Below are 26,214 nucleotides of genomic sequence, written 5' to 3' on the forward strand. Positions count from 1 at the left end.
CTATCTCATAAGGTTATTGTTAAAAGAAAATGAAACCATGATTATAAAATGCCAAGCCTGTCACAGATTAAAGTACCCAGGAGCAGTAACTGGGCTTATTATGTGCAAAATAGATTATCTGAGGGGGGCTAGGTTGTTTGTGATTATTTGGATGTTTGAGGGTGCACGTGTATGTGTGTGCACACAGGTGTGTAAATGCACACACCTCACCAGCTTTCACGTTGCAATTGTGCTCTTCGTGTAAAAGATTAGGGTTTAGAGAGAAACTTTTAACTCTGAATTCCTGTCTGAGAGCAATAAATGACTGGAATGCAGGGGTACAGAGGGTGGGCGACGCCATTGGCTGGGGTTGGGGCTGTTTCTGTGTACCTTGGTGCCTGGAAAGGAACAGATATTTGTATCTTTCGGAGTTGTTGCTGTGCAGATACCCTTGTCTGCCCTTGTCCATTAGGAAGTGTCTGTGTGTGTTCATGACTGAGACTGACTACCGGGAATCCTGTGTCTGCGGAGGTGTGGCGCTGTTTCTGTCTGTAAGTGGTTATTTCGCCACCTGTAGGGATGTGTGTGCGTGTCTGTGGGTGTCTGAGTAGAGGACCGGAGGTTTTACATGTGTTTGAAGCACTGTGGGAGTCTGTGCTCTCCTGAGTATGAATGTGTACAAGTGTAAGGACACTTGTGTGGGGTGTTTACATTTGTAAATGAGGGTAACTAAGGAGGTAATGGCATGAGTGGTGGCACGGAGGTGCGGCGTCCTCACGTCCATAGGGCTGGGTCTAAGTCTGGGTGTGCACGTTTGTTTTTAGAAGAGTCTGTATATTTACACGTGTCTCTCTGGGGTCAGTTTGTGTGTGGAGAAGGGGGCTGAGGCTGTGACTGTTCACCTGTGTGTGTATGTTGTAGGATGTTCGTTGTGTGAGGTTCTGTCTTTGAGAGTTGGTGTCTGTGTGTCCTCTCTCAACGCCCGGGCCCCCCTGCCTTTCCCTCCTCTCCATCAGCAGAACCATGGAGAAGGCGAGAGGGGCATTGGGCTGGATGGCTCAGCACCTCCCGAAGGGAAGGGACAAGTCCCAAGCAATCCCTCCCAGGAGAATTCAGGGGAACACCTCCCCTCCAAGAACCCTTTCCCCATCCGGCCAAATCCCGTTCAGTAGTGAGGAGCGAGTGCACTCTCTGGCCGTTATGGAGCCGAGGTGTCTGTGCAGGTGTGTGAGGGCAGTGGATGCCTGTACTCCTGTAAATGAGGTGAAGGGCGGTCACTTGCCTCCGCATGCACACAGAGGTACCAGGCGTGGGACTGCACCAACAGAGCATCGGGTGTGACTTTACATGGTGTGTCCCTGGGAGGGGGCTGTGCCTGAGGGCGGCGGGTGCCCTGTGAGGGAGGGGCGGTGTGAGGGCTGTGTGGCTGTGGGCCTGCCAGTGCCTTTGTATGTCCGCGTGTTTCAGACTCCGTCAGCCGCTCTGAGTTTCTGTGTGTCTATATGACTGTGTGTGTGTGTCTCTGGGTCGCTGCCTCGCTGTGTGTGTCTCGCTCTCCCTCGGCGGGGAGGGGATTGGTCACGCATGACTCATCCTGAACCGAGCGGGGCTCCAGCGGCAGGGCGGCCGACGCCGCAGCTGGAGGGGGTGGAGGAGGAGGAGGAGGAGGAGGAGGAGGAGGAGGAGGAGGAGGAGGAGGAGGAGGAGGAGGAGGAGGACTACCGGGAGGGGGAGAAAGAGGAGGAGGAGGAGGAGGAGGAGGAGGAGGAGGAGGAGGAGGAGGAGGAGGAGGAGGAGGAGGAGGAGGAGGGGGCGGGGGCCTCTCTAAGTTTGTCGGGACCTTCCGAGGCAGCGGCGGCGGCAGCCAAGGAGGCCGGGGCTGCGCGCGGGCCGGGGGCGGGGGCTGGGGCCGGGCCCGGAGCGGCGGAGCGGGCGCCTCGGCTCTCCTCCTGCTCCTGCTGCAGCCTCTGCTCGCTCTGTGGCCGGGGCCCCTCTCCGCGCGGCTCCCTGCGCTGCGCGCCCGCGGGGCCCGCGGCTCCCCGGCCCATGTACTGGAAGCATGAGAACGCCGCCCCGGCGCTGCCCGAGGGCTGCCGGCTGCCGGCCGAGGGCGGCCCCGCCGCCGACCAGGTGAGCCAGCAGCGAGTGGCGGGGCGGCCCGGCCGGGGTCAGGCAGGGGCCAGGCGGGGCGGGCCGGGTGGCGGGCGGCCGCTGTGGCGGGGGTGTGGGGTGCGCCCGAGAGCGTGTGTCTGTGAGTGTGTGAGCGCACGCGAGCGCGGGCTGGGTGGGTGCGCGGAAAGCGGGAACACATTATTCAAATGTTGGAGGAATTTCTCAAGAAGCGATCTAGCCAAGACACAGGAGAATCCGGAGGAGGCGAGGCGGGTATTGTCCATCTGAACAGGCGCCGATAGCGCCCCTGCGCCGGGGCTTGTGCGGGCTCCACGCCGAGGATCCGGACGCGGGGCCGTCCCGGGCGCGCTGAGGGGCTGGAGGGTGTCTTTTCCTGCTCTCGGACGCCTCTGTATTCTCTTTTTGGTTCCGTTTCGCCCCGATCTTGCCCCCATTTTGCTCCGGGTTTCCTCCCGAGTGGCCCTCGAAGGGCACCTGAATCCGTGTCAATATCGCCGCGTCAGTTTAGCTGCGCGCGGGGCCGGTGGGCTGATGCTCCCGCGCTCCGCGTTTTATTTTCCTCGAACACTCCCCTCCAATCTCCTTTTTATTTTCTTTCTCTCTTTTCTCCTTTTTGCATTTCGTGTCGAGAGGAGGAGAAGGGAGTGGGGAAGGCGGGGGGTGGGTAGAGGGAGAAAAAATTCGATTTTTAATTACTACCATTAAAAAATCAAATTTGCAATTCTTTGGGCGGCCTGATGGATCTCACTGATTGACAGTTGGAATTGACACTCTGGCTACCTCTTATCTTGGGCATTCACGACAATTTCTAATTGCAGGTAGTTTGTGTATGTGCGCGTGGTTTTTTTCCCCCTCGGAGGCTTGGATTGCAAGGGAACTAAGCGATTACTTCAAGAGCCACGGGTTAAGTGCAGGGAGAGGGGGAGCGAGAGGGGAAAAATCCAATCCAAATTCAAATTGCTTCATTAGAGAGACACCGCTTTTGTGGGGAAGGGCTTTAAATGCCCACTACAAAGTTAGGACTCATTGTTCCGCGCTGGTTTATATAACAGGCGCGGGAAGGCGCCGGGTTTAGGCGGAGCGGAGCCAGCTCGGCAGCCGCCACCGCCTGCGTTCCCTCTCCCCCTCCCCCAGGTGATGGCCCAGCCAGGGTCCGGCTGCAAAGCGACCGCCCGCTGCCTGGAAGGGACCGCTCCGCCCGCCATGGTGAGTGAGCTCGGCCCTGCCTTCGCTCCGCGGTCCGGCCCTAGAGACCTGACCCGGCTTTCCGGCCGCAAACCGCTGCTCTAGCGCCGGGGGGAATCCCTGAGGGCGCCGCTCCCTCTCTGTGCCTCAGTTTCCCAACCGAGAATATGGGCTCTGATCGCTCCGGACCCCCAGGACGCGCGTGTGAATAGCCGAACCCGTCCCTTCCTCTCCAATAGGCTCCTCCATCCCAGTTCTCTAGCCCGGGGCCCGGCGTCTGGAGGGGAATTTCGTTGTCGACTGGTGCACTGGGGGCCCAGGTGTGTCCTAGAAGCAACTGCAGCGCTGGGCCCCGGGCTCAGCGATGGGCTCTCCCTCTCTCCCCGCCACAGGCTCAGTCGGACGCCGACGCTCTGGCAGGCGCTCTGGACAAGGACGAGGGTCGGGCCTCCCCCTGTACACCCAGCACGCCGTCAGTCTGCTCACCGCCCTCTGCCGCCTCTTCCGTGCCGTCCGCCGGCAAGAACATCTGCTCCAGCTGCGGCCTGGAGATCCTGGACCGGTATCTGCTCAAGGTGAAACCAGGGCGGGGTGTTGCGGGTGTGCAGCGGGGTGTGGGGTGCAGTCCAGAGCTGCGCTGGATCACGAGTACTGGCCCAGCCGCTGCCGGACCCTGGGGCTTTGAGCTGGTCTTCGTGTCTCTCTGCGCCCCCGGGGTCCCCTCTGAAACGCGGGAAGAGTCTGTTTCTACCTCCCTGAGCCTCTGGGTTACAGAAGGAGAGTGGGGGAGGTTACGGGCACCGTCAGAGCCCCAGCGTCTCTGTCTGCAGGGTGGCTGGGGGCTGGCGTGCAAAGAGGCCCGCGCTGAGCCGCCCCCACTCTACCCCCTCCCCAGGTCAACAACCTCATCTGGCACGTGCGGTGCCTCGAGTGCTCCGTGTGCCGCACGTCGCTGCGACAGCAGAACAGCTGCTACATCAAGAACAAGGAGATCTTCTGCAAGATGGACTACTTCAGGTAGGCTGCGGCCGCCGGCTGACAGTGTCCCCGCAGGCAGGCCCGGCGCACAGGGAAGCCTTCTATGCGGCGCGAGGTGTCTGGCTCCGGAGCCCCTGAGCCCGGAGTGCACTCCCGGGGCGCCGCGCAAACCCCGCCGGCTCTCAGCGCCACGAACTGGGAGCTCCAGGCTTCGCGCCGGTGCTAGCACCGGTCTGGCCCGAGATCCGCCTCCTGTTCCTGCGGCCCACTCGGTTTCCGTCGCGTGTCTGGCTCTGTCTCCGGTCCTGCCTGAATCTCAGGCTCCAGTTCCCATCACCAGCGCCTCGGTTGAGTTCTGATGTCCCGGCTCTGGCCCCAACCCGCTGGGATCCTAGCGTTGATCTGGCTGCCTCTCCAGTGCGCTCTGGCCCTACTCCGACTCCAGCCACGCCGCGTCGCTCCCAGAGCGGGACCCTGAGCTGGGCTCCAGGCTTGCCTGTCTCTGACCCCGGCTCCGCGCTGGGTTCCGGTCTCAGATCGAACCCATATTCAAGCACCTCTTCCTAAGACCCAACCTCGGTCTCCAGTTCCGCCGCAACTTAGACCCTGGCGTCGCTCTAATGTCTGGGGTCCTGACTGGGTCCCAGGCGGCTGTTCCAGTCCCAGCTTCGTCATCGTTTCAGCCAGTCCCGGGTCTAGGCCGACTTTGGGCTGCCCGGACTGGAAGGGGGAATGTAGGGCGCTGTAGCCCAGCAGCATTACCCCGGGGTGCGCTCTCCTGGAGGCAGGCCGAGTCCGGCGGACTGGCGACTCCAGCGGAGCTCGTCCTTCCGTCCTGGCTGCTGGCGCGCGCGCCTCGCTCCAAACCTAGAAGCTCCTGCCTGACCCGGCCATGGGGTCAAGTTCACTGCGAGGTCAGGGCTCAGCGGCCACCCGCAGGATCTCCGCGGGAAGCGTGAACCTGGCCTGATGCCGGACCACCACCGGGCCTAGAGAGTCCTGAGAGAGTGGAGTGTGATTAGTTTCGGGGAGGGGATGTCTGTTCCCAGGGGCTTTCTCAGGAAGGAGAGAAAACTACCCTCCTATAAACCCCACCACCACCTCCAGTGACCTCCCTTCGGTCCTCTCTTCCGGAAAGGCCATGATTTCAGTCTGCTTGGGAGTCAGGGAATGTGGTAGAAGTCAATGCAAGCCCCCTCACCCCCACTTTGAGTCTTCTGGGACTTGGAAAGAGAGGACCTTGAACCTAGGGGGAAGTTTGCAGCGTTTTGGACTGGGATACTCTGGAAAAACCATCGGAAGCATGGCTCAAGAACTGGACTCTTTTTTTTAGTATGGGTGTGAAAGGGTGTACAGCCAGGGTGTGCAGGTGGCCTAGGGGTCAGCTTGCAAAACTCTGTGTGTGTGTGTGTGTGTGTGTGTGTGTGTGTGTGTGTGTGTGTCTTGTTTGGATCTGTGTCGTGGCACTGAGGGAATGTGTCATTAAGCAAGGTCAGGGATGTGTGGACAGCATATGTGTTCCTTTACGACATGCATTTGTCTTTTGGTTTACGTGTAAGAGTGCGTATCTATGTGTGAGTGTCTATGTGTGAATGCCAGTGCACAAGAAGGTCAGGTCAAGGTTACATATGGACAGGGATCCGGAGGTGAGAGGGTGAGGCTTCAGAAATCTGTGATGCCTTCACCCAGGCACTGAGGACTCAAGGGATATGAATGTGGATTTGTGGGTGTGGACTGCTGTGTATGTGTACGGCAGAGCAGGGTTATTGTGTGGTATGCAACCAGAGTGTGATGTTTCCCTGCACTATCCCATCTGCTATTGGCTGGCCAAGGCAGGAAATGGATGTTAAAGTCCTTGTCTAGATACCTCCTTGTTCTAGGCCTGACTCCAGTTCAGCTGCCATTTTGGGGGTGGGGGGTGGGGTGGGGGGAGCTCCTTGGGCTCATCAGCTAGCCAGGGACAGAGCTCCAGCTTGGGAAATCCAACAGGATGATATCTCAGCCTCCTCCTGTAGAGCAAGGCAGGACTGGACCCTAATCCTGGCTCTCCTGATGATAACAGACCTGGAAGCCCTATGAGCCACCTGCCCACATTTCCTTGCTGCTTCTCCAGCCCCAGCTCATGCCCAGGCTGGACCAAGCCTCCTCAAATGCTATGCTTACTAGACCTTCTAGGGCTGGTCAAAACTTAGATCCTGACCCCACCATTCAGAGCCTCCACTGGCTCTGGAATCCCCCTTCCTACTTTGGTGACTTAGAGTATGGAATGTGCAGCTATTTTGGGGTGAACCAGAGACTGAGCTCCATCAGGACAACATTGAATCACTGTGTGACCTTGGAGAAATCACTGCATCTCTCTGCCCTCCGTGTCCTACTTCCAGGGCTGTCTCTGAAAGCTGCCAAAGAGGGAGTAAAAGTAGGAAGGCTCAGTAGGGGCTCCGTAGATGGCAAGTGCTGTAGGTGTCTTGATGATTACCATTGCCACTCTGGCTGGCTGGATGCTGGGCACAATCCCCTAATGCCGATTCCTCAGGCAGTTTGAGGAGCAAGACCTGCCTGGAGGGATGGGGCTGGGCCATTTCTGGGCTGAAGGTTCTGAGCGATAATCCTTTTCCAGTGACAAGAGTCCCCAGAGCAAAACTAAAACAGATTTTGGTTAAGAAAATGGAGTGAATAAAAGCTCACATTCCCTGGGAGGAGGGGAGAATTGTGGCTCTTCTGATCATTTCTCCCCCAGCCAGGTCTCCCTGCAGGCATAACCCTTCCCTGGCAGCCCCACCTGTAAGAAAAATAATGAAACCCACAAAAAGGGAAAGGAAAAGCCGGCAGAGTGCCAGGAGGGGACTATTGCCTGCTCTGAGCAGCAGCCCAGACGCTGGGTGGCTGCTGCAAGGGAGGTCTTTCTGGAGAGAGCATGAATGATGGCATGGGAGGCAGAGAGCTCCTCTCAAGAGCTGGGGGGCTCAGGAAGAGACCATGCTCTGTGATTCTCTAGCCCTGTTTCCTGAAGCCCAAGGTGGACTGGAGCACTCTGCCCAAGAGAGGTCAATATCCTCATCAGAATGGAGGGGGAGAGAGCACTGGGGTCTTATCCCCCACTGACAGGTCTTCTAGGTTCCATCCCCCATCTCGCCCCTCCTTGTAGACCCTCCTTCAGTCTCCTTAAGCAGAACCGGAAGTTAGAAGTTAGAAGGGCACTCCAAAGTCACCAAGAGAAGCTGCAGAGGGAGGTGGGAAGTGGTGGAGGGAGGTTGGAGGTCTAGTGCTGTCCCTGGCTCATTTGCATTGTTGGGAGGGGTTGGTTTTCCACTGGCTGTTTGCCCTTGATAACAGGTTGCTGGACCTCTCTGTCCCAGCTTCTCCAACTCCCTCTTTAACAGGGACCTCAACAGCCCTTGGGGGTTCTAGCAGATTCCCAGCTCCCCACCCTCCCTGAGTCCTAGCAGAAAAAAGTTACCACCAGGGAAATATGATATTGCTTTTAATTTCTTCAAATTTTTGTTGTTATTGTTAAGGCCATTTGTTTCCTTCCATTTTCTTTGAAGAAGTAAAGGAAAAAAACAGTGTTCCTCTCTGGGGCATTCGTAGCAACCACAAGCCCAGGCAGCTTCCTCCGATCCACCTACCTGTAGCTGCTGCCCCCCACATGGGTCACAGGCTGATCTACAGTGCTCTCCTGGCTCCCTCAGCCTCCTGACGCATCATGCCCATTGCATAGTTGGTGAGACAGATATCCTGAGAGCGTGGCAGGTGAAGAACCCAGGGTCACACAGTGAGACAGAGTGGAAAAGGGGCTGGGCATGGGTGGAGACACTGGTCATCGGTGGAAGGTATGGAGCTCATCACGAAGCCAGGAACTGTGCTAACTCTTTACATGCGTTATCCCATTGGATCCTCAGGCCCACCCTGTGATTATGATACTTTCGTATTCCTCACTTTATAGGAGGGTAAACTGAGGCCCTTCAAGGTGAAGTCACAGTTAGTAAGTGGCAGACCCTTGAGAAGACCCAGGGCTGCCTGACTCCACCATCCCTGTGTCTAAACATTCAATACACTTCGCTTCTTCTGTTGGTCAGATATGTCAGCACCCCCTCTCTACGAGGAGGTGGGGCCTGTGGAATAGCAGAGACCCTTCTCTGCTGACCCTAAGAGTCCTTATCCAGTTCATTTGCCTTCACACAGGGAGCGCCTGCTGGGTGCTGTGATGTGAGACTCCCTGGGTGGGCTCTGGGAGCACTGGGGCAGGAGTGGCCTCCTTCAGAGGCCCGAATGGATCGACTTTGTCAGGATCCGGTCCCCGTGATCCCTGGCCCTCTTGCCTCCTGACCGTGGGAGTGGGGAGTAAAGAGTTAAGTGTGCTCCCGGAGTTTGTGGGCAAACTTCAGAGAGTGCCCTGGGCTGGGCCACTGAGGCTGCCCCCTGAAGTTCCTGTCCACTGGCCCAGTTGACTTAGGGCAAGACCCCAGCCTTTGCCTGCCTTCTGCCTAGAACCCAAGCTCTGACTGGAGAACCCTGCCCCCTCCTTCAGGGCGAGGGTGCCTGGGAGGCTCAGAGCTGGGAAGCGACCCCCCACCCTTGCAGAGAGCAGCCCAGCTGTTGGGGGACAGATGTTGAGGGAGGAGAGAAGTTAGGTGGGGGAGGTGCCTCGGGCCGGGGACCTCCGGGGTGCGGAGTGTTTTAACCTCTTAATTGCTGGTTCTGTTTTTCTCTGACTTCTTCTAAGAGTTTGCCTAGAAGAAAAGGAGCAGAGGGGATAGGCAGGGCTCCTCCTACAATCTCTCTTGTTTGCCTTGTAGAATCTAAGGCCATCTAGGAAGCATCCTTAACGTAAAATAAGTGAACTCTGGTTTGAGTTTCGGCACCCTGGCTCACCAGCTTTGGAATTAACATTGGCCTTCCCACTCTGAGCGTCGGTTTCCTCCTGCAGAAAACGGGTGGCTTCATGATGGGGAACGGGTCCTAGTGAAACTCCGATGGGCTCTTTCGTTGAGGCTCATTCATCCAGCTGATAATTTCTGAGCGCCTGCTGAGCATCCAGGGGAAGTAGGCCGGAGAGTGAGCTTCACTCGGTCCAGGGAGCACAGCTCCCTCCGCACAACCGCGGCTACCAGCTGTCGGAGGAGAGAGGGCCAGGAGGTGCGTGATGCCCACTCTAACTCTTCTCAGCAGTTCAGATACGCAGCATCTTTCCTGCAACTCTCCACCCTCAGGGCGCCTCTGTCCTTTGCGCCTTTGCCCGGAGGCGCACGGAGGAACACAGAGAGGGGTGCGCTGGGGGCTGGGGCGGAGGGGCGAGGGCGGTAGCCGCGCCCCCTAATCCCGTTGGCGCTCCGTTCGCAGCTCCCAAACATCCTTTTCTTGAAGTTTCGTTTTCTCCGCCGCCAATTTCGCTGCTTCCGGAATCCGGTGGCTCAGGCCTCACAGCCCGCCTGGGAAGGAGTCTGTCAATTTGTCAGAGCCTCAATCGGTAGGTCCTCGTTCCCCTTCTTTGTGCCGCTGATCCCTGCCCGGATGGAGGACGCGCTTCCGGAGCGGCCTGCAACGCACCCCAAACTGCGTAATGATCCCATCTTCACCTCCAACCAAGGATCCAACTCGAGGATGATTTCGTTGACTGGGTCGAGCCGCAGAGCCAGGGCTGGGGACAGCTCCTGGCATTTGGGGTGACACGTGTGGGGGGTGTTGAGGAAATTGCTAAGGAGTCACCCGCGGCACCCACCTGGAATCAAGGGGATGGGTACACTGTGAGCAGCACTGTAGGCGCAGAACCGCGCGGGCGTTTCGGATTTGTGGAGTGGGAGGATCAGGGGTGGGCGGCGTGTCTGGGACGCGCGCCCCTGGCAGAGGACAAGGAATCCCGCACAGCCAAGCGCGAGGACCCGGGATGCTACACCCGCGTGGAGCACCGGCGGTGGTGCACGGAGGCCACAGAGGGGAGGCGAAGTCGCCTGGCTCTTCCCATTCACTGGGAACGCACTCTCTGCCTTCCCGAACCCCCTGGACCCCAAGCCCTGCGTGCCAGAGTTTCCAGGATCCAGGGCCTGGAGTGGGGACACGGCGGAGTCAGACCAAGCCCCTTTCCTGTTCATCACCCAGGATCCAGATCTTCTCATCGCCAGTCTGGCTGCTTCTGCAGATTCCAGGTACTTTTTGCACCTTGAAGAGGACCTCAACCCCGGCCCTACTCGCTGTGGTGTTGAGCTAGTCACTCGCCTGTCTGAACCTCCGATGCCATCAGTGCAAAGTGGGTGCCAGAGCGCCCACCTCGCTTGGTTACGGTGAAGCCAAGGTGTGCATTGAAGGCTTTGCACCCCAGGACCCGGGACTGCAGCAAGCCCTCTACCAGACTGTCAGCGGAACCCGCCTGGCCTGTGGCAGGAATAGGCTGGGGTGGGCAAAGCGGGTTCTTCTCCCCTCTACGGAGGGATGGTGAACAGAGACCCAGGATGTGCTGGGCTGTCCCTGGGGGAAGCCGAATTTCCGAGCCAGGGAATCGCCTCTGTTTGGGGGGCATTTGACCAGGCAAAGTCTTGCAGTGGGATCTGAGCTAACCGTTTCTGGTTTCTGGTCCGAGACAGTAGCTTTGGGCTTCCTGGGGTGGGGATGTTGTAACCAGAGCCCATTTGCTGGGCTGGTTCTCTCGCACACTCACAGCGTTTCTGAAGGCTCCTGGGGATGGAAGCATGCTGGCCCTGGGGACACAGAGGCACATCTTGGTCCTCTCCCAGGAAGGCCTGGGGTGGAGATCCAAAGAACCAGACATCTACAAACCGGTGTGACCAATGCGGAGAGGGTGGTGCTGGCGGAGCTGTGGCACTTTTCCTGGAGGGTGAGGGAGTGTGGGAAAAGGGATCAGCCCGCGCAAAGGCCAGGGTGGGAAAATACTTGAGGGGGCCATGAAGACCTGGGAATGACCTTCCATTGCGGCTGCGGCTCATACTTGGGTTTGGGGTGGGAGATCTTGAGGAAGGTTAGGGAGGAGGAGATGTGCCTGACAGGATGTGGTTTGTTGGGCTTTGTAAACTCCAAGGGTCTTGGACCAGATCCCAAGGGTAGATTGGAGCCACCAAAAGGTTTTAAGCAGGGCAGGCCAGGATTCGGTATGCATGCTGGAAACTTCACTGTGGCCACTCTGTGGAGGATGGGTTGGCAGGAGTGGGCCTGGGGAAAGGGAGATGAGAGCTAAGACGGCAGAGAGGGGTGCATGGTGGTAGCCTGACTTAGGAGGCCACAGGACAATGGAGAGGAGGAGATGGGTCGCAGAGATACTTAGGAAAGGAACCAACAGTGTCTCATGGTTGGTTGGAGGTGGGGTGAAGGAGAGGGAGGAGTGTATGAGTTAGGTTACCAAGCCTGAGCGGCTGGAGGAGTGGTGGCTCCAGTCCCTGAAATGGACTGTGCACCAGAGAAAACTGAGGCTCAGAGAGTTCAGAAGGCTCACATCCACTTAAGGAGCAAGTATTCCCTGGTTCTCAGGGACCAGGCCTTGGGGTGACTTCTGGCACAGGGAGAAACAGACTGCTGCTTTCTGAGGGCTCCCAGTTTGGGGTGGAGGCAGCTGTACCCAAAATGCACTATAAAGGGGGAGGGAGAAAGGAAAGAGACAGACTCAAGAAAGCCTTAAGGCGGGAAGAAGGCATTTGATCTTGGCTTTCTGTGTTTGTGACTAGCTGCTTACTTAATAGACTGCCGCGCACTGAACAGATAGTGGCAGGCATTGCTGTTGTCATCTAGTTCAGCTCAGGGCAAGGGAAATGAGAACTCAGGGGGGTTAAACAATTCTCTCAGAGTCATCAAGCCAGTCATGCACATCTATGCTTCTGAGAAACTGCGCTTCTCTACTGCTGGGGTACAGTTTATTCATCTCGGGCTCCTATCCTTGCGTGCTGTGTGACCTGTGCAAGTGACTTAACTCCCTGCTCCCCATTTTCCTCATCTGAAAAATGAAGATTAACGGGGATACTCAATATAAAACCCTTAGAATCTTGCCAGGCACGTGGTAAGTGCTCAAAGATTTGCCTACTCATTATTACTATTATTCTGTTTTCCCTAACACATGATATGTTTTTATTGAGTAGGTTGATGTTATATGCAAATGTAAGTGATCACTGTAGAAAATTTGGAAAATTCAGAAAAACACCAAGAAGGAAATAAAAACACCCACCAGCTCACTTTCTAGGTAGATCTTGTCTACGGGAGGGGGGAGAGTGGTGGATGCAGGCATAGGGATATTTGTTCGCCAGTGACAGCTCAGAGGCTAGAAGCCTGGGTACAGGCTGGCTGCTGGGTTTGGAGGGAGGAAGGGTGGCCTGTCTGAGCCTCGCCCTCCCCTTCCCTGCCCCGGTGTCCCACAGCCGATTTGGGACCAAGTGCGCACGCTGTGGCCGGCAGATCTACGCCAGCGACTGGGTGCGGCGGGCCCGCGGCAACGCCTACCATCTGGCCTGCTTCGCCTGCTTCTCGTGCAAGCGCCAGCTGTCCACGGGCGAGGAATTTGGTCTGGTTGAGGAGAAGGTGCTGTGCCGAATCCACTACGACACCATGATCGAGAATCTCAAGAGGGCCGCAGAGAACGGTACCCAACCCGCCCCGCCCAGCACCTGGCTACACCTCTGCCCTCAGCCCTCCCCCACCCCAGCACCCCAGGTACTGCCCATACTCCTCTAGGGACAGGTGCTCACCTTATCACCTGGGGGCTGTGCTGGGAGCCCAGACTTCTGGCTCCACCATTGGCTTGAGAGTCCGAGGTCACTGCCTGTCCCTGCAACTGTGTTTTCTCATCTGTAAAATGGGGCTTATGATAAGACCTTCCAAAGAGAGATGAGCTGATGTGTTGCAAAGCCAGGAGGCAGTCAATGAATTCTAGAGAGGATTCTCATAATGGGACAGCCGACTCCACTTTTGGATAGTGCTGGTTGGCCTGAGGGCTCATCCCCTCCAGCTGTCCTGGAGAAATGACCCACCCTATTCTCCCAACTCCCAAGCCATCAGCTCCAAGCCAGTGGTTTGGAGGTGGGGGTTTCATGCTGGATTGTGAAGAGTCTGGAGAGGGGAGCGCCAGTTTTGCTTCTGGCATGCTGTTCTGACTTGTGAAGTTTCCTTTCCTCTCTGGGCTTCAGTCTCCACATCTGTGCAAGATAGCTGGTGGACTAGAAAGATAGCCCTAAATCTCTTCGGGTTCTGATATTATGATTCCCCAAGGCACATGGGTCCAGGGACAGGGTCCAGGTCTTTCAGGGGTTGTGGTGGCTGGATTAGAGGTAGGTTGGGGGCTGGAAAGGGCGAGCAGAGGCTGGGCTGTGGGGGGAGGCAGGAACCCTTTCCAAAATTCCCTTATCTGGGTTTGTGAAAGCTGCTCACTTCTCTGTGATTATTCTATGTTATCCTTACAGCCCTAGGAAGTAGCTGGGGTATCTCCATTTTACAGGCGAGGAAGCAGGCAGAGGTTATCTGCAGTATGTGACTGGCCAAAGGTTATAGACTAGCATGTCTGCCTGACTCCAAAGCCCAAGTTCTTAACCACCATACCATACCACCCCATTCCCAAGCTCCGAGGCCCCTTAATCAGACTTCTCCAAGCAAGGGAGACTGTTGGGATGTGGTTCCCTCTGTGAGTTTAATTTTTCCATGGAAACAACAGACACACCAATAGTTGTCCTGCTTGCTCTCCTAGGAGACATTAATACCACAAAATGTCTGTCCCACCCACAGTGCCTCTTGGGAGGGGTGTGGGTTACCCTGCCTCAATTTCCATTCTGGGGACGAGTTAGGGATCCCCAGAGTGTTCCTGGCCAGGGCCACACCAGGCCATCAATGTATCCTGCCAGGATTCAGACTAAGTGAACCTGGGTGCTATGTCCACCTGCAGTGAAGCTAGGATAGAACCCCAGGAGTCACAGTTCTCCCCACACCATGGTCCATCAGTGACCTCAGGCTCCTTCCACACTTGGACCAAGTAGGACCATCCCTAGTCAGCCTTACCAGTTAAACTCCTGCTCTCCCAGGCAGGCGCCGCTTTAGACTCCTACCATGCAGAGGAGTGTGAAAGCTTGGGACCTTGGACCTTCTTTACTGACTAGCCAGCAGTTTTGGCCACTGTTTTACTTTTTAAACATACACACACACCCCCATAGAAAATTTAGAAAAAGTGGTTAAGCAAAAAGAAAATAAAAATCACTCCAAATGCCACCACCCCTTATATTTTAGTGTATATCTTTCCAGATATTTTTCTATGACTGTATATTTTTCCTATGAACAGTAGTGGAACTGCTAGTGATTTTAATTTTCTTTCTTGTGCTTGACTGAATTTTCTGATTTTTAAAAAAATTTTCTGAGTTTTTGAGAAGGAGCAGGCATTACCTTTGTATTCAGAAAATTGAGATATTAGAAATAAAATGGGAGTATATTTAGTGTGATTGTAAAAGTAATATAAGTGGAAAGAGAATAGCTAAATATAGTCCAGTTAAAATTGAACTTTAGAGAAGTAAAGTGACATATGATTGTAAAAACCTCCAAAGTTACAGAAATATTGAAAGTAGAATCTCCATAATTGCACTCCCTGGAGGAACCACTGCAACACCTTCCAACCTTTTTGCTTCCGTACGTTTTAAAATTTTATGTTCTTCCAAACTGTTTGCTTTTATCAGTTTTTACAAAATGAGGACCACAGGTTTGTAGCCTGCTTGCTTACAATTTTCATCAGCCTTAGATTTCTCCAGTTTAGCTTGGCGCGCTGGAGTCAGCCAGCTGTCAGGATACTAGTGTGAGGTCGGGACAGGGGCTTTCTTCTCTCTGAGCCTCAGTTTCCTCCGCTTTACAGCAAGGATAATGTCACCCATTCTCAGGGCCGTGGGACGGAAATGGCACACCGTCTGATACCAAGCTGACGCTCAGAAATGAAAGCCCTTTGCCCAAGGACTGAGTTCTGAGACTAGGACCCTGGGGTCCCCGCCCCCAGCCAACTCCGCTCCTGCCCCTTCCTGGGACCAGCTCCCCCCACCCCCGTCCTTTTCAGGCTGCCGCTAGAAGAGACGCGGACGCGAGGTCAGCCACTTCTGTCGCCCCCAGGGAACGGCCTCACGCTGGAGGGGGCAGTGCCCTCGGAGCAGGACAGCCAGCCCAAGCCGGCCAAGAGAGCGCGGACATCCTTCACCGCGGAGCAGCTGCAGGTACCCGGGGAGGCCGCGAGCGGCCGGCCGGCTGTAGGCGGGGAGTCGGTGTGGGCGGGGCTGCGAGGGTCTCCTGGCTGCGCCTCTCCCGGACCCCGCCCCCCCCCGGGCGGAGAGGCGGGGCTGTAGATGTCTGGGGCGTGGCCTCCAGCCCGGAGCCTCCGATTGGGCCAGGGCCCTGGAGACCTCCGAGTGCCGGTCCCTAACCCACCCCCGCCCCTTCCCGCGCTGGGCAGGTTATGCAGGCGCAGTTCGCGCAGGACAACAACCCCGACGCACAGACGCTGCAGAAGCTGGCGGACCTCACCGGCCTCAGCCGGAGGGTTATCCAGGTGGGGCCGGGGGAGGGCGGGGCCTTCGGGTCTGGGGTGGGGCCTAGGGGGTCTGGGAGTGGGCCCTGCGGCGCTTAGCAGGGCGGCCGTCCTGGGCGCACGAGGCCGCTTTTTTCGGGAAGCGACGAGGCAGTCCCGACTGGGTCCCCCGGCGGCGCGTCCGACCCTGGTCCGTGAGGTTGAGGCTGCTGAGGCTGTCGTTCCAGGTGTGGTTTCAAAACTGCCGGGCGCGTCATAAAAAACACACGCCGCAGCATCCTGTGCCGCCCGCCGGGGCGCCGCCGTCCCGCCTCCCTTCCGCCCTATCCGACGACATCCACTACTCCCCCTTCAGCAGCCCGGAGCGGGCGCGCATGGTCACCCTGCACGGCTACATCGAGAGTAAGTGATTGCGACACCCAGGCCGCCAGGTCTGCGGGAGAGGAGCGCGCGGGGGCGGCGGAGGCGTGGGGAGGCCTGGCGGAGCTGCATTGGGTGAAGATGCGGGCTTCGCAGTAACTAGGAGATGGGAAGAGGGGTTGTTACCCGGCTCTGCCTCAGTAGACGCAAACATTCGACCCTTCAAGTACCTTCCAAGCACTGGTTCTGTACCGAGGCCGGGGGGGCTAGGGAAAGAGCTAGATGGGTCAAGCCCTTGTTCTGGTGGAGATTGCATTCTGGTGGGAGAGACGACGTGGGACAATAACCAGATAGCTGAGCGTGTGTTTTAATTGCCGTGATTCCTATAGGAAAGGTGCTGGGTGGGAGTGTGGAGATGGCGCTCTCAAACACGCTGAGATGGGAATGATGGGTAGGATGGGTGAGACACAAGGAGTGGGAACTAGGAGTGCCCGTGTCAGAGGAACTGACTGTAGGCAGGTCTGCAGCCTGACCCAGGGGGCATGTGGCGTTGGGTGCCTCTGGGGTGGCAGAAGGCCAGTGTGGAGGGAATGCTCAGGGCTGCGAGGCCATGGGAAAATCACCTAACCACCTTAAACCTCAGTTTCCCCATCTGTAAGCTGGGACATTAATAATGCCTACCTCACAGGGTTGTGAAAATCCACTGGTGTATTCGGTAGTTATTTTTGGAGAGCCTTTTGTATCCTGAGCACTAGGATACAACATAGAACACAGTAGACCAAGGCCTGTGTGTTTCTGGGGCTCACATTCCAGGGCGGGACATGGGTGAAAAGACAGCTAATAAACTGATATAGGAGGGAGGGCAGGCATGGCAGTGGGCACTGAGCACTGTGGGGAGATGGAGGGCAGTCATGGTGGAGTGAACTTTGAGCAGGAACCTGGAGGAGAGAGGGTGTAGTGGTGTGCGTTTCTGGGGGATAAACATCAACGAATCTGCCATTGAGCAGGTGCTTACCACACATTTTCTTTCCCTTCAAGGGTGTTTCCATTGTTTGCTTCCTCAAAGCTGGGCACGACCGGAAAAATAAAAGTGGCTACAATATACTCACAAACTCAAACCCTCTTTTCTGGGGCTCTAGTAAGAGGACAAGGTCAGGGAGACACTGCTGTTTACTGAGCCCCTGCCATGTGCCAGGCACTAATTATGTTTCTAAACATTAGAGATCACTATCCCGTTATACAGATGAGGAAACCAAGGGTTCACAGTAAGTTAGTGGGAACCAGTTTCTTTAATGGTTGAGGGTGGGCTTTGATGTTAGGCTGAAGATCCCACCCCTGCCACTTCCTGGCTGTGTGACACTGGGCAGGCTTCTTAGCTTCCCTGAATACCAGTCTCCTCATCTGTAAAAGTGAAGACAGTAAGGATACCTATCTCAGCGCAGTGTGGTGAGCATTCAGTGAGATCATCGACTTAGGTCTTCAGCATTTGGTAATTGCTGGATAAGTATTAGCTGCTCTGTGATGGCGGCGGTGGTTCTGGTTGGCAGAGCTGAGGGTGCAGAGTTCTGCCTACTGCACTAGGCTGCCAGTTGGAAACTGTCTCTTTGTACTGTTTCGGTTCTGAACCATCCGCTCAGTAGGAGGGACTTTCTCTCCCTTTCTGTTTTAAACAATGACTTACGTTCAGGCTGCACAGAGCCGGTAGAAGATGGAGATCTTCTGTTAAAGGCACCAAGGACCAGGGGCTCTCTGGGTGCCAGGAATTGCCCCTACCAGCTAGCACTTGCTGTGGAATTAGTAATGGATCTAAGTGACTCCCTTGGGAGGGGGCCATGGCCTCCAGAGTCATGCCAGGACGCTGCCCTCACACTTTGTAGACCAAAGATCTGTGTTTGTTGCCCAGAGAAGGGGCTGAGGTGCCCTTCCCTCTCCACCTTGAGGTGGAACCCAGCTTGGGGCAGGAGCTGTCAAGGGTATGTGGACCTGCTGCCTCTTGCTGCATGGCTGAAGGTCACCTCGGCACTTTGTTTTGCAGTTAACTAAATTCATAGGACCCGAGTTTCCTGGAGCCTTAGAGCTTAGAATCTGATAAAAAAGAAACTTTGGAACTGGACCCCAGAAAAATGCACATACACACATAGTTTTCCAGGTCATCCCAGGCTGTTCACGGACTCCTAGAGCACCCCAGGTTAAGAATTCCCAATCGTATACAACAGATGAGGGGACTTTGCCTCAGAAAGGCACAGTGACTTGTCCCAAGTTACATACCAATTGTAAATCTCTGGATAGGGCTCTTTATTTATGACCAAAGTAGATGCAGTGCAGGGAGGAGGAAGCCATGGACTTTTCTACTGAAGTGGTAAAGAGGCTGACACATGAGAAGTTTGGGTCAGACATTAGGATGGACTTTCCCTCACAGTTTTAGATGTTAGAATAGGGTATGGAGACTTACTCAACAAGTATTTAAAGAGTACCTACTGGATGCCATGCCTCTAGGTAATGGAAATCCACAAAAATCTAGAAACTAGAAAACAGACAGAAATTCCTGTCCTCACTAGAGCTTGCATTCTAGTTGGCAGAGATAGGGAGTGTGGGTGTGTGTTGGTGTTGGGTCGCAATTATTAACAGGGCGGCCAGGGAGAGCATCATGAAGAAGATGCCATATGAGTGCAGAGTCCTCTCAGAGGTGTGTTTGGAAAGCTTAGGAGATACCTGGGAGGGAGATAGGGCACCAAGGGAGGATCCTAATAGATGGGGGACAGCCTTGCATGTAGGAGTTGTTCAATACATATTCATTTGTGAGTATTTGTTTATCAGTCACCTGGACAATTCTATAGAACTTTATAGGTTATAAAGTCTTTCGCATAGAGCGTTGCAACCAACCCTATTGAAATTTTCCCCAGGGTCAATCAGCTGGTAAGTAGCAGAGGTGAAAGTGGTCCAGGTGGGATCCTGCATGGAGGCTGGGTGTGGGCTCCAAGGCATCCTCTCATCCACAGGTCAGGTACAGTGCGGGCAGGTGCACTGCCGGCTGCCTTACACCGCGCCCCCCGTCCACCTCAAAGCCGATATGGATGGGCCGCTCTCCAACCGGGGTGAGAAGGTAAATGGAGCCAGGTTGGGTCTGGTGGGTCAGAGCCATCCTGCGGGGAATGGGTTTCTGGCAGCATTCCTCATCAGTGAGCAGGCACCATGCCTCTCTGCCCAGCACGCTCTGTGCCACCCAGGCAGTCGCTCCAGCAGGTGCCAGTGTGTTCAATGTGCACGGCCCTCCTTGCAGGTCTGCACTGACAGCTGGCCTCCTCTTTTCCAGATTTCTGAATTTAGTTACTTTGCTCAAACTTTGTGGTTCCAGAGGGGGCTCATATCACACACCACCCTGCCTCCCACCATCTCTCTGGTTCCTCCTCCTTTCTCCTTTTTATTCCTGTCTGTTGGGAGTGAATATCCCCAGCTTGTGAGGCCCAGGGATAGCAGGTCAACAAGTGACCTTGGTCAACTGGCAAGGTCTCCTTTGTGGTATCCTGGTTTCTGGTGGTCTCCAGCATTAGGACTAAATATCCAGAGGGGAGCTTAGACAGCACCCAGTCCAGTGGCTTGAAAGTTTTGTTCTTAAGCCCTGGAAACCTGTGTTAAATCTTTTCCATGTCCCATAGTGGAGATGCAAGTGGATGGAGCTGCTTGGGGTGAAACTGCAGAGGGAGTCCCTGCCCCCCCGACCCCCCATGCTCTAAGATACCTCGCGCTTAGCCTGAAAGCCACTGCTCTAAGACACCTGCCCCCATTCTAGAAAGGGGAAAATTGAGGCTCAGGTAGCTCAAGGTCACAGAGCTTGAATGAAAACCTGTGCATTTACTCATTCACTTACTCATTTATTCAGCTGACATTTGCTATATGCTGACCGTGCCCAGGAGCCCCGCGTCAGCTACCAAGAGCACAGAGATGAGGAACGCATGGTCCCTGCCCTTGAGGAGGCCACAGTCCAAAGTTATAACACTGTGATCAACCTGATGGGGGCGCCACGGGAGCTGGGCAGTGGAGGGTGGGGGTGCAGCTCAGGAAAGACACAAGGAAGACTTCCTGGAGGAAGGCAATGTCTGAGCCCAGGCCTGAAGGCTGAATCCGAGTTCCTGGGGAAGGCATGAGAAGCTCTCTCGGGGTACACCGAGCAACTCAGTGTTGCTGGCACACAGGCTTGGGAGGAAGAACAGTGAGGGTGAGGGCCTCGGGCTGCCAGGTGGAGGAATGTGGACTTTGTCTTGGGGCAGGAGTGGTCCTGGAGGCCTGTCAGAAATATCACTGTAGTGGCCCTCAGAGAGAGGGAGTGCTGGGAGTCAGGGTGGTGGGCCAAGGAGAGAGGGCCAGGGCCTTCAGGCTGGAAGGGCCCCCAGGGACCCTTGAGTCCAGCAGAGCGTGGTTGCTGTTGCTGTGATTTTCAGCATCAGCTGGGGAGTTTGTAAAGATACAGATTTCCCAGCCTAGCCCCTGGAAAGCTGATGGTGAGGTCTGGGGCAGAGACCAGGGATCTGCTGGTGTGATAAATACCTAGCCCCTGTGATTCCGGCAGGCAGCCAGAGGTGAGGAGCACTCCTCCAGGACAGTCCCTCTTACTCTGCCTCCTGACTGAGCACCTACTGTGTGCTGGGCTCGCTGCTGGGCACCATGGGGGGAGGTAAATGGTATGGAGGTACGGACAACCTAGTTGAACAGATAGGTTTATAAGTAACCGGTAGTGTTCAAGACAAAATCCCACAGTACTTGGTGATGGGTGAGCGCGTCCCAGGAAGGTCCCCTCTGGGACTGCCATACTCACAGTAGGAGCTGCTCCTCTCTTCATGACAGAAACTTACACACATTGTCTGATGCCTCCCAACCCCTCTGTGGGTGTGAGGATGGCATCCGCATGGTAAAGATAAGAAAACAGAGGCTCAGAGAGGCGACGACTTGTCCAGGGATGCAACGAGTCTGTCGGACTCTGAAGTCCATCTCGAGCAGTAACCATGTCCTTTCACGGAGCACTTTACAGTTTACACAGTGCTCTATCTGACCTTGGCCTCCACAGCCCCCCTGGGAGGATAGTTACATTGACTCCGTTGACTCCGTTTCACACCTGCAGACACTGTGGCTCAGACAGCAGTTCTGGCCCAGGGCCACAGAGAGCATGGGTAGGGCTGGCATCCATCCTAGGACTGCCTGCCTCAGAGCTGCCCCTCCTGTAGGAGAGCATTCATCTCATCAGACCTGGTACAGGACTGCAGAGGCCAGCTGGCACAGCCCCTGTCCTCTGGGAATGTGTGGCTTAGAGTCGGTGGCGGGTAGCTGCAGTGCAGGTGACAGGGCACTTGAGGTGAGGGACGAACATGGCCTTCAAGGTCCCAGAAGAGGGAGTGAAAGTTCTAGGGGAGAAGCAGGGGATGAGGAGAAGGGTGTTCCACGTTGGGAGCAGAGAACATGCTAGGCACAGAGGCAGGCATGGGGGAGTCTGGGTTTGAGGGACTAAGGGGTGTTTAGTGTGACTGAGACCCAGGGAAGTGGGGCGGGGTGGTGACAGGGATCACATAATGATGGGCCGGGACCGTTGGGTGAGGGGCTTGGGTGTTATCTGGAGGGGATTAGCCTTGGGAGTATTTAGGGCTGTGCTCAGAGCTTGGAGAGGAGCCCTGGCCTTCTGGTTGCTCAGCTAAGCTTGTGGTTATGTCTGGTTCAGCTTGAAGGATGAGCCAGCCTGGGCTCTGGCAGCTTTGGCTGTAGAAGGTTTCTGGCCCCTGGGTTTGGCTGCTGAGCCAGAGCTCTCTTGCTGGGATGCATCCCCAACTTCACATCCAGCTGCACTGCAGAAAAATGCCCCCCCTCCCTTCATGATCTTTCTCCCTCTCCCTCTCAAGCCTTCCTGCCAGCTCCTGGGGGCCTTTTCTGTCCACATCTTGACAAATCCCTGGTGGCTGGTGGGCTGTGTGTGGTCAGTCGGTGCAGAACTTATGGGCTTTCTCCCAAGTCACTCCAGGCCTGAGCCAGCCTAGCTCTAAGGAGACTCAGTGCCCCACTGGGGCAGGCCCCTGAACCCACTGATCGAGAGCATCACTGGCCTGGCCAGGAGAACGGTCCCTGAGCATTCAGGAGTAGCACCCTCTGCACTCCAACACAACTTCATTTGGCCACAAAAACCTGTGAGTTTCCAGAACCACATTTCTTCCAAATCATGGCCCCCAGTCCCACAATTTCAGAACTTAGAAGGTGCTTAGAAATCAGGGCTGAGAAGTCACTGATAAGATGGAGAGACTGAGGTCCACAGAGGGGAGGGGTCTTATCAGAGAGTTTCCTTTAATGAGAGCCCAGAGCCAGGTGTCCCAGAGGCCAGAGGAGAGCACTGCCCGAGGCTGGGTGAGTGGGTGAGGCAATGTGGTGTGAGCTGAGTCAGGCAGACTCAGAATCCCAGCTCTGCCGCTTCTCACTCTGAGACCTGGGATCACAGTTAGCTTCTCTGAGCCTCAGTTCCTGGAGCCGCAAAATGGAGAAGATAATAGGTGCCACAGCCAAGCTTGTTGCTGAAAGCAAATGCAGTAATGTATGTAAAGAACCTAGCACAGCTCAGCCGGTGTGGCTCAGTGGTTGAGCATCGACCCAGGAACCAAAAGGTCTTCAATTTGATTCCTGATCAGGGCACATGGCCAGGTTTTGGGCTGGATCCTCAGTGTGGGATGTGCAGTGGCAGCTGATAGATGATATTCTCTCCTATCAATGTTTCTAAGTCTCTATCCCGCTCGCTTCCTCTCTCTAAAAATCAGTAAAAACATTTTAAAAAAAGAATCTAGCACAGTGCCTGGTACACAGAAATTAGCCATAGATGGTGGTTATTGCTATGCTTTCCTCCATCTCTTCCTCATGGTAACCGATCTGGGCAAGTAACCTTCCTGATCAGAAAATGAACAGCCATATGGCTATACCCACTTGATGTCCCAGGAACAATGAACTATGGTCCGCCTGACCCTTCACTGAGACATCACATTGACCAGACCTTCAGGGAGCTGGCTATGTCAGCAGCGTGAGAAGTCAGCCAGGTGCTTTAGGTGGAAGAGGAGAGGGACAGGGGCAGACAGTCCCTGATCACTCACTGTGTGCCAGGTACCTGGCCTGTCTCAGCCACCTGCCTCTCGGCTTTGTGAAGACTAAGTGCGCATGAGGTGCTTGGCCCGTTGCATGGTGTGTCATAGCATGATGACAGCTGCCGTGGTGATCGTGGAGAGGTAGAGGCGGTGTGATATATAGCGAGCTGGCTCTGGAACCAGGCCTGGGCTGCGGTGCTGGGTCCGCCTCCTCCTAGCTGTGCAACCTATCTGCGGGCTCACTGATTTTCACCTCCCTGAGCCTCAGTGCCCTCCCCTATAAAATGGAGATAACAGTGGGACACCTTCGAGGGATTGTGATGAGGCTCCACAAATGCAGGTCAGGCACTTTCCGCAGCGCCGGGTGCCGGGTGCAGTGCCCAGCAGACCTTTGCTGCTGTTCTTGTATCTCACTGAATCCTCCCCATCCTGAGCGAGAGAGGTCTTGTCATCCCCATCTTACAGATGAGGAAACAGGCTCAGAGAGGTGAAGTGAGTTGCCCGAGGTCCACAGCAAGTAAGTATCAGAGTCAGGATTTGAACCCAGATCTGGGCCCCGGGCCATCTGCATTCTCTGTGCCTTCAAGGACCTCTGGGGAGCTACTGGAGGGGCAGGCCCCCAGCTCAGCCACCTCCCACACCCTCCTTCCGCAGGTCATCCTTTTCCAGTACTGACGCTCCCTGCACTTGCGCATCTGTCCATGGGCACCCCACAGCTGTCCCTCAGCCGCTGAAGTGCAGTGTCTGAGCGCTGCCAGGAATCCACCCACCTCTGCATCGACCCCTCATCTGCCGTCCCGCCTGCCACCAGCTGGGCCTGTGGGCCTGGCTGCCCCCTCTCCTGCTGAGAACCAGAACCGCCAGGAGCACCGCGGAGTCCTCCTCTTGGAAGGCAGAGCTCCCTGAGATTTGGAACCAGGGTGAAAACAACAGCCCAGTTTTTCCATTTAGACAGGACTCATCTTCAACCGAAGCTGATTAAAACAGCAAAAGGCCGGATTGAATTGTGCAACGCCAACAGCCTTCTAATTTACAGGTTTTCTTTCCTCCCATGTTGGCCTTTACTCACTACTTCCTTGGAACCATCTCTGAATTCTGAAAGCCGAAAACCCCCAGTGTTATCCACTCTGTTGCTTTTGTCTGGAAAACTCTACAGTGTCTGTGGATGTCCCCAAAGGAAAGCTTATGTTCTAATTTTATCATTTCCATCTGTCTGCTTATGTCAAGTTAAAGAGAGAAAAGAGAACACTGACCAACCCTGAGAGGCCCAGGAGGGCAGAGATGGAGGCCTGCCCAGACCAGGAGGTGGGGGATAGGCAGGGGCCCGGAGGCACAAAGACACCCATTGGTTTGGAGCTTGAGGAGAAGGATGTGGCACACTGGGCTGGGAGAGGAGAGAGAAAACTCGGGATATAAGTGGGAGACCCTCTTCCTACCTAGTTATCCAGCACATATGTATTCAGATGACATAGCAGACGTGGTGTTTGAACTATGTGATGACATTTCCAAATGTTTGGGGGCCTTTTTTGGCCACTCATGGACTCCTAGTAGGGGTGCTTGGGTCCTGTCATTTTTGGGGAGACCTCTCATGGAGGGCTGGGGAACAGAGCCCAGGGAAATGGCAGTCAGAATGTTAACTCTGGGCCCATATCTGAATAGCGAGAGGGTGCCCTATGCCTAGGTGAGCGTGCCAAGCCCAAGATTCCAGCTGGCCCCTCTGGGCTCCCCCACCCACTCCTGAGAACAGAGGCCAGACACAGCTGTGCTCACACCCACCCTGTCCTGCTGCAACTCTTCAACCCCAAACAAAAGGGCTTGGGCTACATAAGACCATAATTTATGTTTTCAGGGGGACACCCATTTGTCCCAAGTTTATCCTGTGATTTTACAAGTACTTGGTGTCCTGATGCATTTCCCCTAGAGGCTGCTAGCAAGCCTGGCTTAGTCCAAGTCCTCCTTCCAGCTCTGGTGAACCTGGTATGTTGCCTTTGGAAGGAGACTGTAGGACGGGGAAAGCAAGCCCCTGGCACATATGCATCGACTGTCCCTGCTTTTACCCAGGGCAGACATTGCTAGTCAATTACAGTATCCTGTGTTACTGAGCCTGGAAACGGTTTCAGAATTCAGATGTTTGAAGTTGGCACTTACCATGAAAGCCTACACAATATGTCATCCTTGCTCTGGGATCTGGAGAAAGGCGAGGCCTGGGTGCAGCGCGAGAAGGGGACCTGCTTCCTTTCCCTTCTGAAGATGGTTCCAGCTGGCTCAGGGCAAAGAGAAGGCACCACTGGGAATGCGGTCAGCACCGCTCAGTTCAGAACTCATCTGGTGAATAACGTGTACCTGGCCCTGTTCTGGGGGCTGACGCTAACAGGAGCGGTGTGGGCCTGATCCCTGGTCTTGGGGAACTTTGATTTTTGCTCCTGAGGCCCCAAGAGCAACCATGTAGTCGATGGCCAGTTGCACCCGACCCAGGGTCACCCAGTACCCACTCTGCCTTGGGGCTCCCCCAGGGTCTGTTCCTTGCGTGGATCACGTGGTCGTAGCATGTTGCAGTTCAGACATGTCTCCACTAGCCTGTTAGAGCAGCCTGGGAATGTACAGGCATCGAGACTATTTATTTAAATACAAAAGGGGAAAACACACACACACATACATGGAAAAATATTGTAAGCACTTTTTTGTAAAACCAATGTTTGTTTTGTTACATACCTTTCATGTTGTGCTTTGTAAATGTCTTATTTGTGTAATAAATAAAGTTAATGCAAGTAGAAGTGCTGGCACTTAAATCCAGAACGCGATGGGATTCCATTTCTTTCCTGCTCTCTTCAAGGCTCAGGCCCCTGGACCTCTGTGCAGTCCCCTTCCTGGAAAATGGGTCCCGTTTCCCAATTAGTAAACTGAGTGTCATAAAGGCATGATGGTGGTTTCTTCTCTAATGAGCTTTGTAGGAGATCTGGCTGCTGCCCTCTGTCCCACTCCTGTGCCGGCTCCCTC

The 26,214-nt window shown here is 55.3% G+C and overlaps 1 protein-coding gene across 2 annotated transcripts; it reads left to right on the forward strand.

The window, feature by feature from the left end:
- The first annotated feature begins 1,817 nt into the window (after positions 1-1,817).
- LHX6 (LIM homeobox 6) lies at positions 1,818-26,005 on the forward strand. 2 transcript variants are annotated; one of them, XM_059657751.1, is made up of 10 exons: positions 1,818-2,109; positions 3,247-3,318; positions 3,690-3,872; positions 4,193-4,314; positions 12,630-12,850; positions 15,343-15,443; positions 15,680-15,775; positions 15,982-16,156; positions 19,114-19,217; positions 23,872-26,005. In XM_059657751.1, exons 1-10 carry the CDS (start codon positions 2,026-2,028, stop codon positions 23,890-23,892), a joined length of 1,179 nt encoding a protein of 392 aa, XP_059513734.1. In that variant the 5' UTR covers positions 1,818-2,025; the 3' UTR covers positions 23,893-26,005. The 2 variants fall into 2 exon arrangements, with proteins under 2 accessions (XP_059513734.1, XP_059513735.1); XM_059657752.1 differs by lacking the exon at positions 19,114-19,217.
- Positions 26,006-26,214: the final 209 nt, after the last annotated feature.

The sequence above is a fragment of the Myotis daubentonii genome, chromosome 11 (genome assembly GCF_963259705.1).
Source record: "Myotis daubentonii chromosome 11, mMyoDau2.1, whole genome shotgun sequence".
Taxonomy (NCBI): Eukaryota; Metazoa; Chordata; class Mammalia; order Chiroptera; family Vespertilionidae; genus Myotis; species Myotis daubentonii.